Source organism: Varanus komodoensis, unplaced genomic scaffold (assembly GCF_004798865.1).
Source record: "Varanus komodoensis strain SLA01 unplaced genomic scaffold, ASM479886v1 scaffold41, whole genome shotgun sequence".
NCBI lineage: Eukaryota > Metazoa > Chordata > Lepidosauria > Squamata > Varanidae > Varanus > Varanus komodoensis.
The window spans coordinates 1,931,243-1,946,981 of record NW_025335954.1 but is presented as its reverse complement, the minus strand read 5'-3'; the positions used below and the strand labels follow the sequence as shown (position 1 = coordinate 1,946,981).

Sequence of the window (15,739 nt, the reverse complement as noted above, 5' to 3'; positions counted from 1 at the left end):
AAACACGGAAAGGTCTCTGACTCCCAACTGCTTAATAACAACAAAATTACTTCCTCACCTAAATTAGGCTGCTGAAATGAAGACAGTTTAGGGTACAGAACCTTTGAGTGAAAGGACTGTGGGTGTAGTTCAGCTCAGGGACACCATGTTCTTTCATTCTACATGTACATCTTTTGCATCTGGCTCTGGTTGGTGGATCCTGGTATTCAAGTAAAAGACAAAGGAGATTTGCAAAGCCTGAGGTTTGTCCATCCTGATCTGCAGGACCAAGGACAGCTCCCACAGAGCACATGTAGCAATAGTGAGAATTTGCTCTACACAAGAATGTGTTCGACATAATTAGAAAAGAACTTGAAAATAAAACTGCCAAGATCATACTGCCTTTATAGAAATCTGTTCAGCGGCCACACCTAGAACACTGTTTACAGCTCTGATCACTACACCTGAAAAGAGAAAAGAGTTGGCAAAAGAGTAGAAAAGGGTAACTAAAATTATCAAGGACTTGGAAAAACCCTTCTTTCAAAATTATGTACAAAATTATGCATGGAACAGAGAAAGTAGATAGGGAGACATTTTTCTTCTTTCTTCATAATACTAGAATGCAAGGACATCCCATGGAACTGACTGATGGGAGATTTGGGACTGATGCAAAGAAGCACTGCTGTACACAGTACACAGGTAAATGATGGAATTCACTTTCCCTAGATGTGGTGATGGCCACCAAGTGGAAGGCTTTAAAAGGAGCATATTCCTGAAGAAGGCTATTAAAGGATAACTAGTCCTGATGGCTATATGCTAGCTCTAGCATCAGAAGCAGTATATGTATGTACACCAGTTGCTGTGGAACATGGGCAGCGGGGTGCTATTGCACTAATATCCTGCTTGCACGTTTCAGCTGGTTGGCTGCTGTGCAACAGAATGCTGGAGTGGTCTGATGCATTGTGGCTGCTCTTACAATCTTAGGTGCTCGTCTCTCCTTCTCATGATTTCACTAGTAACATTTGCCTGTGTCATGATCCCCACTTTGATCTCTGCCTCCAACCAATGGAAGCTGCACTCTCAGTCTCTCATTACTGTGATGTAGAGCGAGGGATGGAAAGCAGAGTGCACTGATTACCCCAGATGAAGGAGCTGTGCCCAGATCTCACTGTGCAAGACATGGCCCCTTCCTCGACTATCTCGCCACCTGTAGTGATGGCCTGTCTCTTTTACAAACTTCTGCAACTAATCCTCTCAATGTTTGGTGTGTTTGCTATTTTAGCTTCACCCTTTTGCACTGGGCTCCACACTCACAGAAATACAATTCCCTCTTCCCTCCCCATCTCTCTTTCCTTGTGTGCCATTTTACATTCCCACCAATGGACAGGGGACGTCTTGTTTTACCGACTGCATGTCAACTGCTCTGGAAGCTTTTTTTGGGTTGAGGTATGTGATAAAAGACAAATACATAAAATAAACATGCTTTTCTTACATATAATTCCAGCGTGAAGTTGCAACTGTCCAAAGTTATTCTTACAGTCTGTACTGCTGGGTTTCAGATACAGCTTGCAAATATTCTCTACATGGAATCTTTGTGTACATAGGAACCATGTGCCAAACATTCAAAGCACTTCTGTTAGATGGACAAATAGAACCACCAGTCACAGGATCCTGCTGCTGGCAATGTGGTGCCTTAAAGAAAGCAAAAAAGAAATCTGCGGCATCCAACTGGACATTCATTATCAGGCAGTGTTTTCCTTTCACGGAACTGAAAAATGTCACCACATCTTCAGAGACTGCCTCTGATTGAGGCCCAGGTATTTGAAACTGCAAACATGGATGACGTTCAACTGGTTTGGGTACCAAGAGTAAATTCACTAGTTACACTGTAAAGTTTGCAGAGGAGGAGACTATTCCAACTTCCTGGTAAAAATGCAATGAAACAATGTCGGCTAGGCTTATAATGAAGCAATAACATCTGGTAACATATGGATAGTATCATGCCATAATACCTGGGAAATATTGAAATTAATGACCTGTAAATATAACTGTTTTAATGGGACACTTTGGACACAATCCAGAACAGATTTAGGCACACTTAATAAGCTCTGAAAGGATATTAGCAGCCTGAAGAAGTCTAATGGTTACTCTAGAACAGGAGTGAGATACTTGTGGCCCTCTAGATGTTGCTGGAGTACAAATCCCAGGAGCCTAGCCGACCAACTAATGGTCAGAGATGATGGGAACTGCAGTGCAGCGATACCTGAAGCACCGCAAATTCCCCAGCATTGTTCGAGAACACACATACTCTCATAGCTAACTATTTGGAGCTCAGTTTTCCCACCTGTTGGCCATCCACCAGTGACAGTAATGAAAATCACTCTTAGGTGACTGTCAACACGTGCCAGTGCCTCTTGAGTATGGTGGCATCTCAACCTTCATCTCAAGTGTCAACATTCACACAGGAGTATTGTTTACCAAATGTTAAGTATTCACTTACTATAACATTACTAATGAACAAGGCAAATCTCTAGAAAACCTGTGCACATTCACACCATAAAAATCTATTTTATTTATGTATCTGTTTTCTGCGCTGGCTGCCCATGAGCCAAAGCGCCCTCCGTGGTTTATGAGGCAAATATGATGGCAAAACAATAGTCAAACTGCACAGTGTGAAACACCATGAAACATAAACTACAGAACCCACAACTGTCATGGGACAGAGGCTGTTCAGTTTGATGTACATTTACTTGGAAGTACCTCCTGGCATGCTCAGTCTTAGGGTATGGCCTGAAGGCACATGACATAGTACCTCTGTAGAAGCTAAGGACAGCTAGACCTGATCCATGCTTAGGAGGTAGCTACTCTGGAACTCCACATATTTTAGCTTGAATTCCAAGAGAGAAAGGCAGAATACATGTGAATGAAATAAAGATGCATGTAGCATTGATAGCCATTACTTTGTGTAATTGTACACACATAGCAATAAAGCACTGGGCAATACACACTGGGCAATAAAGCATCACACAGGAAAGCATAAAGCAAGGCAGTGTGACTCACTACACCATTCTGCATGGTGTTTCCCCTCACCTCCTTAGCCATTTCATTTGTAACCCATGTAAAAATTCCAGACACAACCCCCACATACAAAAAAACCTCAAACCAAAACAAAAAAACCCAGTCCTGTTTTCTCTGGCAAATTAGTTTATTGGATTTCCATGCAAATCCTGCCCTTCCTGATCTCTCTGCTATAGGACAGCATGTAAATCCTCAGACGCCTAGCATGGAAAGCAAACAAAAGACAACGCGCTTTCAACGTGGGACAAATGAGAATGTGCATGTTCCAAGGTCTGGTGGTGCGTTGCGTCAAAACACCACTTCCAGTGTGAATGTTCCCGACACTATTGTGCCATGCAGGAAGCAAGACGATGCATCCCAGTGACAAGAGAGCAGAGCGCAGCATTATAGAATGCAACACGGAGCACACACAGTGCCACTGGAGGTAACTCTAGTTCCATTTAACTTTAGCGCATGCCACAAAGCACAATTGTCAGGATGTTCAACGTGCTGCGATCGTGGGGAAGCCATGGAATTTAAAGCAGCCGTCATCTGTTGTAAGGGACCCTGCTCTGGAAAAGTTGCAATGCATATTTACTGTTGTAAAAAGGAAGGGGAAGAGACCCTGCACATGAGCGGAGGGGCTTGGTGTGCCATTATTGCTGGGAGCTAGGCAGATGTAAACACCATCAGCCCCTCTTGAGTGGAAGATTATTAGGATGGGAAAGAGGGGTTCCCTCTCCAAATAAAGAAGGCAAAATCAAAATGGCAACCAATAAAAATGACAATACAAGAGCATATGTGTGTAATATATAAATGTAGGTACATGTGTGTGGAGAGAAAGATTTCAAAGTACATAAAAATACAAGAATTAAATCCCATCAGAATGCAAAGAAGAAAACTCTAAGATTACTAGTGAACAGATATAATCCAAAAGTTCTGATAATTGCAAATAATTGTCCTGTTCTCTAATATACATAACACAATGAAGTACACTGGAGCATGATTATGGAGCATCATGTTTGAAGAGAAGGATGTTGTCCTTTGGACACACACAGTTTACTGGGTCCTTATACCCTGCCAAATATGCATGTTCCATTAAATTTATCCATAAAGTGTGCAGCCACAATGGATCCCACCTCTTTTGTCTGCCTTCCTTGTGTACCTGCAGTCGAGCCAATGTGAAATACAGAAAGCAACAGGTCTAGGAGAGAAATGCATGGGAGCAGTTATCTTTTCCTTCACCTCCAATTTCATGGCAGCATTTAAAGTTAAATATTATGAGCTCCCAGTTGCAACTTGGCTATCCCTGCCCTTGCAATTCACCCTGTGGCAAATTCAGAATTATACTCAAGTCCTGTTTCCAGCGTTTTTCACATAGACCCCTTCTCTGCAACCGTGAGGAAAGGGAGGACAGCTGGAATGGATTTTTTTAATCAGAAAAACATCCAGAGGAGGAAAAACTAAGCAGGTGCCCCTGCACACAGGCTATCTATGTGCTAGTTCTCTACTTTACTACAGCCCCCACAGCTGCATAATTAACTTGGCCATAACTTTCAAGCTTCTAGTCCTCAGTTTTAAAGTTCTTAATTTCTCAACACTTTTCCATTGCTTCTTGCATCTGTACAATTTGCCTTTACTTTACAGTTCTTTACAGACTCACCTACTTTACATCTGCCAGCCCTTATTTCCCATTATCACCTCATGCATTAACATTGCTCCTCCAAACTCTACCACCCTCTGCCTCCCAGAAGTGTCCTGCTTTCTAAGGAGACTCCTCACTGTTGCTTTCCTGCCCCCATGCCACAAACTCATTCCCAGAACACCAATGAGGTACTACTTCTTCCTCTTCCTTCAAATCCTCAAACCGGACTGATGCCAGGAAACTTGTATGCACTTGCAAATGAAAATGCACCACTCGTGATTTTACTGTTCCCTCTTCCTTGTACTTTCACCACTGTCACAATGTTGATTGTGTGCTTCTTGGGCGAAGAAAACTGTCTGCTACTTCTTTTCCCTTGTGCTTGGCTTATCTGACACGTGGGTGCTAGGAATAAAGGAGGAATAAAAACAATCATCTGCCCACCCCATGATGGATCACTCCCTTTTTACTCAATCTTGTTCGTGCCCAAGTTCATCTGTGCTCAGTCCCCTTTGCCTCCTCCCACACCCACCTCTCTGCCTTCTGCCAGGATGCTGACGTTGCCGAGCACGGCCTCCCCCTCTGTTTACCAAGCCCTGTTCCTCCAAGTCTCTCCCTAACTCACCTAACTCACACACTGCCCAACCCTCCATTGTCTCCCATCTCCCCCCCCCCGCCCCAGCCTATCCAGCTCTCTTTGTCACTCCTATCACACTGCAGCCACTGTCTCTGCCCTACCCAACTAACACAGCTTGAAGAATCCTTGAGCCGTACCTGGGCAGTATCCAAGGGTAGCATCCCATAAACTCAAATAGTGCTAGCAGAGCCCCACCAAGATCTTTTCACTATGCGATCACTTGTGCATTACATTTGCACAAGTGGCTGTGCAACTGCTTACACTGCTGCTTGCACAACCACTCTTGTGTAAGCGTGCCCATGCAAATCTAATGTCGCTTGGAGTCTTCTCTTGTGCATAGTTCAGAAACTAGTTTCTACTATCAAAATAATGGAGCCTGCCCTCCACTAACAGGCTGGTATAATGGTTAGAGTGGTAGACTAGGAGTGGGGAGGCCCAGTTTCAAACCTCTGTTTGGTGAAGAAGCTCACTCAGGAACTTGAGAGTTTTGTTGCCATCTCTCAGCCTGGCCTGTCTTCCAGGATTATTGTGAGGATCTGTCATCCACTGATTACATTTCTATATTGCCTCAAAGCCAAAGCTCTCTGGATGGTTCACAACAATTTAAAACCATGAAATACAACATAAAACAGAGTGTCAATGTTTAAAAGTACAATATAAAATAGAAGTAAAAGCCAAAGGAAAGTGCAAGGAGCATCATATATACTGTTCTGAATGTCTTGGAGAAAAAGTGAGAGAGCCAGGTAATCATAAATAAATACATTTAAGAAGGATTAGCAGTTTCTCTTAGGGCTCAGCTCTGAATCTTTATGTCAGAATCACAAGAGAATATCCAAGTGAGGATTAAAAACACTTTATTAGATAGCACATGACTGTGCCTTTAAACACTAGCGGAAAATGTGTTGTGCTTATGCTCTCTTCATATGAATGGAACATTCCAGATAAGTACCTTTACCCAAAAGCAAGTCTCACTGAGGTCAATGGGACTTGCTACTTGTGCCTTTAGGGTTGCAGAGTTAGCAACAAATAGTCATCTCATTCATTTCAACACAGTTTTCTCTGGATTAGGGCCCAAATGTTTGCTGCTCCCATTCCAATGAAGAACAAAGATGCTGTTAGTTTTGTCACTTGATTTAAGGTAATGATCGGTATGAATACTTTTCATACTTCTTGTATTTCAGTTTCTTCTGACCACAGGGAGTACAATTCCCCTCCCCAGTATGTATATAAATCCGACAATTTGACATTAATTCTTCATACATTTGGTGAGGTAGTTATGAAAGCTTATGCCGGAATAAACTTGTTAGCCTTTAAGGTACCATGAGCCTCCTTGGGATTTATTGTGCAATTAAAATGTCTAACTGGTGCTGAAATTGTGTTGGGAAGGATCATTGTCATATTGTGAATTAGTCAGATTTTCAAGAGATTGACATTTCACAAAAAAGTTTCACTTCCAAGGCATGGGACCAAATCCACAGCCTAGCCTGAGCACACAAGGCAGTCATCTTGCATTCCTTTGTTCTGAAAACATTTCAGCCTGACCTGGAGCTCCATTAGCACTGGAATGCATGCATGGAGCTTTAGAAGGTAGATGCCAGATCAGTGGAAAAGAGACACAAGTGGCCCTGAGTTGGTCACAAAACACCCTTCTTTGAGTCAGGGCACAAATATCTTGAGCCTTGTTCATGCCAAGGAAGAGAGAGATCCAGGTCACTGGTAGGATTTTTTTGTGGAGCTCCAATATCTCAAAGGGTAATGTCAAATTCTTGAGATTCCCAGATATTGAATTGTGATTATTATTACTAATTATTTTTAGCAGCCTGGATAGATGGAACACTAATCTAATCTAGCGAGGCAATATTTAAAAAATGGCTTCTCCCCCCCCCCCCACAGTCTCTATCTAGGAATCTCTCAGATGCGTCTGGATGGGGGGAAAGGGGAGGAGGAGGTTTGCCAGGGCACTTTTCACATTTCCCGGGGACTCTTTTTCTCCCCCCCCCTCCACGTGGTTGAGGTCGACCGACAGCGGAGTGGCGCAGCGGTCACGCACCAGCCCCTCGGTTTTTGCCCGCCGGCCCGCCCGCCTCTCAGTCCCCAGTCCCTCCCCACACACAGAGCCATGCATCCACCCGCTTCGCGTTCCCGCTCCTCTCCTCCCTAAATGTTTTATTTAACATGCTGTACCGGAAGGAGAAGCCATATTCCCTTTCCCCAGCTCTGAGTCTCCGACGCCGCTGCCATCCAGGCTGCTGTGCGCTCCAGCCCCCGGAGTTCGGGGGCGGCCAGAGGAGGAGCGCGCAGGAGGGTGCGTAGGGAGGCGCTGGCAACCCCGTGAGGTGTGGGGCGCCCTGGGACAAAGCCCTGTTGCATGCCGGGGCCGGCTGCATAAAGTGCCGAGGCAAAAGAGGGGCCGCGGCGGCAGCAGCGGCAGAAGACACGATTGGCACCCCCTGCACGCCGCACGAGCGCTCTCCCCGAGCAAGGCAGGAGAGCTTGGACCCGGCCGCCCGCGGGACTCGACCGGCTAGAGCGAGCGGAGATGCGGCTTCTCCAGGCCGGGCGGCGTGGCTGCGGCTGCAGGAGGGAGCGGACATGCCCGTAGCTCTGCAGACAAAAGAGCCGCCCGCGATTGCAGCTGCCCAGCCAGCCCCTCGAGGGGAGGAGGCGGCGGCGGCGAAGGAGGAGAGGGGCCCTGGTGCTGCTAGCGCTGCAGATCCTGGACGGTCGTAGCCACCTCCCCGCCGGGTTTCTTTGAAGCCGGCAGAAGGAGGAGAAGACCGGGCAGTAGAGGCGCAGCCCCGCTTTCGCAGAGCAACGCCTGGATCCTCCGCCCCCCGCCCTCTCTCCCGCCCTCCCTCCCCGTCCCTACGCGCAGGCGATCGCAGGCCCCGGCCGCCGGGAGAGCTCTCCTCTTCCCCCGCTCCTCGCCTGGTTCCTAGCGGGTGGCAATGGCCCGGGAAGGGGATGGGGACGCGGGCTGCCCGTGGCGGCGCCAGGCGGGACCCACGGAGCGCGCCGCGTCCTAGGGGAGAGCTGCCACCAGCCAGGGAGGGAGGTGAGCGCTCCGCTCCCTCCGCCGCCGTTGCGCTTCCTCGTTCTCCCCGCCGCATCCTCACCTGAGCTGATCAGGTCCGCCGACCGACGCCCACCCCCCCTGCCCCAGTCGCCCACCCTAGGAGCTCCGGCTGTATAACCCCGATCTCGATTTAACCCCTTGCTGTCGCCTGGCTGTACCGCCCCCCCACCATATCAAAAGGCCTGTTTTTTCACCATTCCGTTCCTGCACCCCTCATCTCCTGCACCTCCCCACACACCTGTAAACACGTCGCCTTTCTTCCTGTCACCAGCGACTCGCCTTAAACCTTCGGTGTCCGAAATGTGGCTCCTGGGTCTGGCGCCCCGCGCTCCCCTTTGCGGCCCCCCGCTTCTCCCCTGGCAGCTCCCCTCTTCCGTATGCCCGTCTCCCGATGCGGGCCAGGGGCACAACTAAGCGCCCTGGTCCTCCCGCCCCACCTCTTCATTGCCCCCCAGACCCTCCCCCCCCAGCCAAACGTTGCCGCCGCCGTTGCCGCCGCCGCTGCTACTGCCGCCGCCGGGGAGGTAAATGATGTTCAAGTACCGGATCCGCATGTTCTTCAACGAGCTGAAGCTGCTGGTGTTGATGCGGCGGGGCCGCCCGGAGCCCGAGCCTGGAGCCGGGGGAAGCCGGGGGGCTCTTGGAGGCAGCGGCTGCGGGTGGCCCCCCTTCGCTGATTGCTCGGCCCGGCAAGACGATGAGGCTGAATATTACGGCGGGGGAGGGGTCGAGACCCGGCCGCGGAGCCTGGCCCTGGAAGAGAAGGACCCCCGACCTCAGCCCTCGGGGCACCAGCCGGGGCAGCAGCCCGGAGCGGCCGGGCCGGGAGGAGCTTTGGACTCGGTGTCGCTCAGCAGCAGCTTGGACAGTGGCATGAGGACCCCGCAGTGCCGGATTTGCTTCCAGGGACCCGAGCAGGTCGGTGGGCCGAACTGTGGGGCTGGGGTGGGGGGCGGCTGCGGCATTGTGGGGCGGCAGGCAGCTTGGAGGCTCTGTGTGGACCTGGACATCAGGGGAGAACCCCTTGCACCGGGCCCTGCTGCTAGGGGCCCCCCGACAGCGGCTAGGTGGACGCCTGGCCATGGGATGCCCTGTAGGCAGGGTCAGCACAGCGGGATGGCATGTGGCGGCCTCAGCGCCCGGGTGCCAAGGGCGAGGCCGTGTTTCCTACCGGTCACTTCACTCAGTGCATGGGTTCAGACGATCCGTGTGTAAGGGGTGGCGCAAGGGAACTGAGGTAAGGTGTGGCAGGGGTGTTACTGGATGTCAGCGTAGCCAAGTAGCAGTGAAGTTACCAATGTATGGACCAGGCTGGCTGCTTATAAACTGATGGCTCAGACGGGTGATCTGAGTTTCAGAGCTGTTGATCCAGGAGAGGAGGAGATTATTGGTAGGCTATAGATTGTTTCCAGTCTTTGTGTTACTTAGAGGAGACCCACTGAAATGAATGGGACTGAAGTTAGAGCAGCACTGAATGGAACCCTGTGCCTGGGTGTCAGGGCGCATCATGGCCATGCGTTGCTGGAGGTGCCACAGGGTAAGCCAGCCCATCTACTGGCAACCTGTCTGCCAGGATATTAAAGCGCTGGCCTGGAGGAAGGGTGTGTGCATGCATGCGTGTGAGAGAGGAGGGGAGGGAGAGAGATTAGGCAACAGATGGTACCTTACCTCACCTGGTAGTATGATCAACGTGTGGGCCAAGACACCTCTTTGTAACTTAGCTTCCAGGATCTTGGGTGATCTGAGAGATACAAGGGGGCACAAGCTGGGTAATGTGAGCTCAGAGGTGGGATAGGATTAATGGTGCTGTTGCAATACTGATCAGAGGGACAAATTATGTGGAGGCATTACATACTCAGCAAATGCTGTATTGCCCAGGTGATGAGGGTTCTTGAGCACAAGGTTAGTGTATAAGGAGAAACTGGCTCCCCGCCTTTCCTGCCACCTCCCCAATCCAAGACATGTGTTTCTTACCTCCATTCCTTTTCCAGGAGAAACAAATCTTCATGATAGAGTATTTTGTGGGAGCTGAGATCGGAATAGGTTATTTTGATGATGAGTGATGAGGATGGCCATACACCTAGTTAGCAGATTACAGGAAAATGCCACTTGTAGAGATGGTTGCCCTGGCCTTTGGGGAAGTGGAATTTGGAGGCCTCTGTTTACAGGGTAGGGATATGCTATTTGGGGTCCTAGCAAATAATGTTTTTGTGAGTGAGAAGAACTAGAGCATGAGGCTACAATCTGACACCCCCTTATCTGGGAGTCAGCCCCAATAAGTGCAGTGAGATTTACTTCTAAGTAAACATGTGCAGGATTGCACTGTACAGCCTTCTTCCTTGCATGGAGCATGCAATGTTTATTGAGCCCCCTTTGCTCATGCTGAGAGGATGTCTCCAGGAATTTCTCCTCCCCACCTCCCCCAAGCAGCTGCCTTTGGGAGTGCAGAGTGATGGAGCTTTATGCCGTAAGACAAAGAAGGAGACTTCTGCTTTCAGTAGTCTAAAGGAAGAGGGTGGGTGGGGGCTGTGCTAAAAAGACAGGACTGTAATTAGTGCTGGAACAGCGGGATGGAGAATTTGGGGGTTCCAGCAGACAAAAAGCGGCAGGGTGTTTATAGAAGCGGAACCTGGCAAAGGGCCCCTCCAAGTTGCATGTCAATGGGAAGAAGACCACACCTCCAGCAGCAGTCTGGTTGGCTCTGAGAAATGCCACCTATTGATCTCCTCGCAACCTCTTACAGCAAAGTGGTGTTTGCCTGCAATACCCAGGCTCTTTCAGACAATTCGGTGATGGCCACCGGTGGCCTGGCCTAAGCACTGAAGTGCATGGGCAAGGCATGGCTCGTCGAGGTGCCTGCCTCAGTCTCCACCACCACCACCCCATGCAAAAATGCCATAGCACAGACAATGGGTGCGTCCTCCTAAGGGCCTCAGTGTCCTAGTTAGAGAAGCTAGAAGCTGTGAAGCTGACACAGCTTGTAGCCTTTTTGGAGGTGGGCATTGTTTACCTTTAAAATCCTTAGGGGCTTGTGGATGTGAGAGGCAATACCCTATCCTTATGCTGGGCTGCTTTATCCTTCCCTCATGGGGACTCATTTAAATAAAGACAGACACTGGAGTGGAGATTAATTTTGTGTGTGTGTCTTGGAATCTGTAATTAATCATGTTCTTAGAGATCAGGCAGCCAGAGTGTTTAATACTGGGCAATTCCCCAGTCAGGTTGCCTGGGACAAGGAAGGTATGTTCAGAATGTGTCTTTGACTGCTGCTCTTGAAGAGGTTTGGGCTTGGCCTTGGGAGTTTGTGTTTCAAATCTTAATGCTAGAACTGGGGTTCAAAGTGCTTCTGAGGAGCAAAAGTTGAGCAAAGAGAGTGACTTCTTGCACAACATGCATTTATACATTGCTTATAAGAGGATAATTGCTGTATAATAAAAGGGGATAATAAATGTCCGAAAAGTTATGAAGCCGGACAAAATTGCACTCTTTTGATCTAACTTGCTTAATCTAGAACAGCCTGCACTTTATTCAGGATTGCTAATACAGATGAGAATAGCTGGTCATTATAAGCAGTCATTGAAAGGATCAATTAATGCATATGTAGGAACACAGATGCTAAATCCTTTGCTAAGTCTGATTGTTTGGCTATTTAGCTCCGGGTTGCCTACTCTGAAGGGCTGTAGCTCTCCAGGGTCTCAGACAGAGAGAAGCCTTCCTCCGTCCCCTGCTCCTTTATCCTGTTAACTAAAGATACTAGAAATTGAATCCGGGACCCTTTTTTGGCTTGCAGAGCAGGTTGCTCTTCCACGTGAGCAATGGCCCATCCTCAACAGGGTGACTGAAATGTGTAAAGCACTTACGAATCTGTCTTTTGCAGAGCGTGTCTTTCTATGTGCTTATGCATGTGTGTTAGAGAGAAAGAAGTGAAGCCCAGCATGTGAAATACTTGGTGACATGTGCTAGAGAGGTGGTTGTGCCTCCACAAGGTGGATGGTCTGGTCCCACTTAGCAGCTGAGAAGAATCTGGGGTGTTGGCAGTGGTGCTGCATGCAGAAAATATTTGCTCAGATCTTGCATTGTGGGCACATGGGCCACGCCATGGTCAGATTTGATGAAAGAGTCTGTTAGGGACCCCCAACCTTGTTGGGCCTGCGGTACATTTAGGAATTTGGAAACTCCTGTGGGCACCACCAAAAACTGGCTCTCATGGAGGATGTGGCTGGTCACCTCTTGGCTGCCAAGGGGGCCTGGCTAGTCAAAAGTGAGCCAACAAGGTGAGAACTAGTGAGGCTACAAGCTGGGATGGAGGGTTGTTTGCTAGAGGAGAGGAGGCAGAAAGGATGGGGATGGGGTTGAAAGGGAGGGCAAGAAGACTGCTCTGATTATTTCCAAGGCTTTTCTTAAAACAAGCGTGTTGAAGGGGACAGGGAGGGGAGAGCTTCATGGCTGCCAGTGGGGGTCCCTGTGCTGATGTCCCCTCACCTGTTGTGCAGGAAATGACACTGACTGTAAGGCTGTTTGCATCTATCAGCATATGGAATGAATGGGAGCTACAGAAAGCCAGGTGACTGGTAGTATGTTTGTAGGGTGTGGTTGGTTTTACTCTTCTGTGGCTGGTGAAAAACTAACCTGCTTTTTTAAAAAATGAAGGTAAATAAACCACATATGTATGCACAGCTCTGTGTGCCTGTTGGTTATATGCACAGTGCTAGTCCCTTGCTTAGGTTCGGCTCTGTCAGCCTCTCCCTCCACCGGTTCCCAAAGCAGGTTCATGAGAGCTTTTGTGCTGCAAGGTTTCTATCTCCCTTTGTCTGCCCATTTGTGTGTGTTCAGAATGGGGAAGTGCTTGAGGCTTTGCACGTCTGTATTTGAATTTGCTTGCAGGCATGCACATCTGCGTGTGCTCAGGTACTGTTCTCATGTGGATGTGTGCATGCTGATATGTGTACATGTACAGTATTTGCAGCTGGCACTTTTCTCTGTGTTGAACAGCCTCTTGAGCTGGTACCTATGTGTGTCTGTCTGTGTGTGCATGCAGCTGAATTCACATTTCTCTGTTTGTGCGTGTCCCTTCCCATGTGCCATTTATATGGGTGAGGAATGCACCCATATCTGTCCCATATCTGCATGCGGACAGGTGTGCTTTGATGTCTGTGTGTGTATTCTGCCATTTGCCTCTGTGTGTGTTTATGTGTGTAATCATGCACTCATACTTCATTCACTGCTTTCATTCATTGGTATAAATGTACACTTATTATGAAAAAGTGTGAGTTGATGCCTGCTGTCTCTTACTATGTTATGACCTGGATGGTGACTCTGTGGGTCAGTGTGAGCTTGGGTGAATTCTTGAATCTCCTAACAATGGTTTGCCGAAACCCTCTGATATGCAAAGTACTGATACAGGGTCAGCTGAGTACCTTTAGTTGCGTGAACTAGACAGGCACCATGCACCCCCCACCCCTCCCACCCCGCAGGTGCACACTTAATAACAAAGGGTAAAATCCAGTTGAAGGGAGCTGCACAAGAAACTGTAACACTGTCTGCTTCAATTCAGTGGGGCTTGTGCAGGACAAGATCCCTGGTGGATTGTGTTGCAGGGGCCAGGACAATTCCTCTCCAGTTCTACTACCCTTACAGCCAGCCTGAGTATCCTTATACCGAAGAAAAGTCCCACTGTGTTCAGATGGGTTTACTCCTGATGGGGTGAGCGTGCACAGGCTTACAATTTAAGTGGCCTTACTGTGTCTCATGGTAGAGTTTACCTGGGTTCTTTCTATTTTGCATATACATTATGCACATGTACTCCTAAATATATTAAGTGTGAAAGCAACAAACAGGAGCTTTGCAAACACACACATACTCCTGACAAGGAGGCTTGTCAGGGAGCTGTGATTGGCTGCAAGCTCCCTGTCAAAGGCACCCTCAGTGTCAAACCTGGGTTTTTCTCTGCATAATGCATGAACCAGCATTCAGCTTAACAATGAGGATAAATGAAAGGTTGTTAGCCCTGCCCGGGGCTCTAGGATTGACTGTGATTGGCTAAAGACAGGAGTGTGCAATAGGGGACGGTTGCTGATGAGAGCCAAAAGGTGGGATATGGTGAGTAGCGAGTGGTAGGAGTGTTACAAATTGTTTGGAAGTGGATGCTTCTGAACAAGCACCTTCTCACTGCTTAGCTCAGAAGGTACAGCCTGAGGATGCCGAGACCCTAGCCAAATGGATTATACTGTACAATATATAGAACACCCTTCCCCTATACATCCCTGCAGAGAAACCCCCCAACTCTCACAGACCTCCTCTACAAAGAAATCACCCATCCCTTCCATCCTTCCCTGCAACGAAGTTGCATCCCCTGCACATCTCCCCTGCAAATCACCTCTCCCTGGCATACCTGTGCCGAGTCTCTCACCAATTGCCTGCTTTCTGGACCCTCCCTTTACATGCCTCTACTTTCTGCAGTAAGTTTATTTATGGATGGTGGTAATATTGGTCCCTCTCTGCTTTAGCACCATAGCTCAGCTTTTGCCAACCTGCTGCACTTCAGTGGTTTTGACCTGCAAGTGCCACCTCCCTAGCCAGGGTGGTCACTGGGAGTTATTGGAGCCTTTGACCATGTTAGCTGAAGACGATGAAGGCTGTAGCCCAACACATCTGGAAGGCAGCAGGGTAGGAAAGGGTCTTGTAGATGCCAGGAGCCCCTTGGCAATGTGGGGCCTTGTTCTTCTCTAGCCACCACACCACTAGCAAAGGACTAGCCTTGTCTGGTATGGCTTCTGAGTCCTTTCCAGCTGTCGATACTTTAAGAGGGGCTGAGATCAGGTGGGCTGGTGTGGAATATTTCTCTGGTGTCTTAAAGCACATTCATTTGTCCAGTTGTTTTCTGGACCTCCAGCACTGTCAGCTGTTTGTGGTTATTTTAATGACACTTTCTTCTTCTATTGCTGTTTTAATGATCAGTTTTATTGTCTTTGATATGGATTTTATCCTTTCAAGTACTCGATGCTGTTGTAGTTGGCCTGGGTCTTCTCATGGGGAGTAGTATAGAAATCCTCAGAAATAAAATACAATTTAAAAGGTTTCCTGCTGGAGAGCAGGTCCTTAGAAGGTGCCCAAGCATCCCTACCCTTGATGTAGGCTCTGATGAGGCACATCAGGTCTCACCATGCCTCCAAATGTCCACTGCTGTTCAATGGCTGCCTGTCCTTTTAGCGTACCTTCAGTGTTCCTACTCTGAGCTCCTGAAGGGGAAGAAAAGGAGGCTTCCCCGGTGCCCTCAGCCATTCCTTATCAATGTGGAGACAGCCTGGATCTGCTGAAAGTGTCCTGAACCATGACTTGAGATATATAG

The 15,739-nt window shown here is 48.5% G+C and overlaps 1 protein-coding gene across 1 annotated transcript in view; it reads left to right on the top strand.

The window, feature by feature from the left end:
* The first annotated feature begins 8,874 nt into the window (after nucleotides 1–8,874).
* Nucleotides 8,875–15,739, top strand: part of MARCHF9 (membrane associated ring-CH-type finger 9) — a 41,873-nt gene continuing 35,008 nt past the window's right edge. Inside the window, exon 1 of the mRNA XM_044443282.1 lies at nucleotides 8,875–9,309. Coding sequence (XP_044299217.1) covers nucleotides 8,920–9,309 — 390 coding nt within the window. The 5' untranslated portion in view covers nucleotides 8,875–8,919. The remainder of the gene's footprint in view (nucleotides 9,310–15,739) is intronic.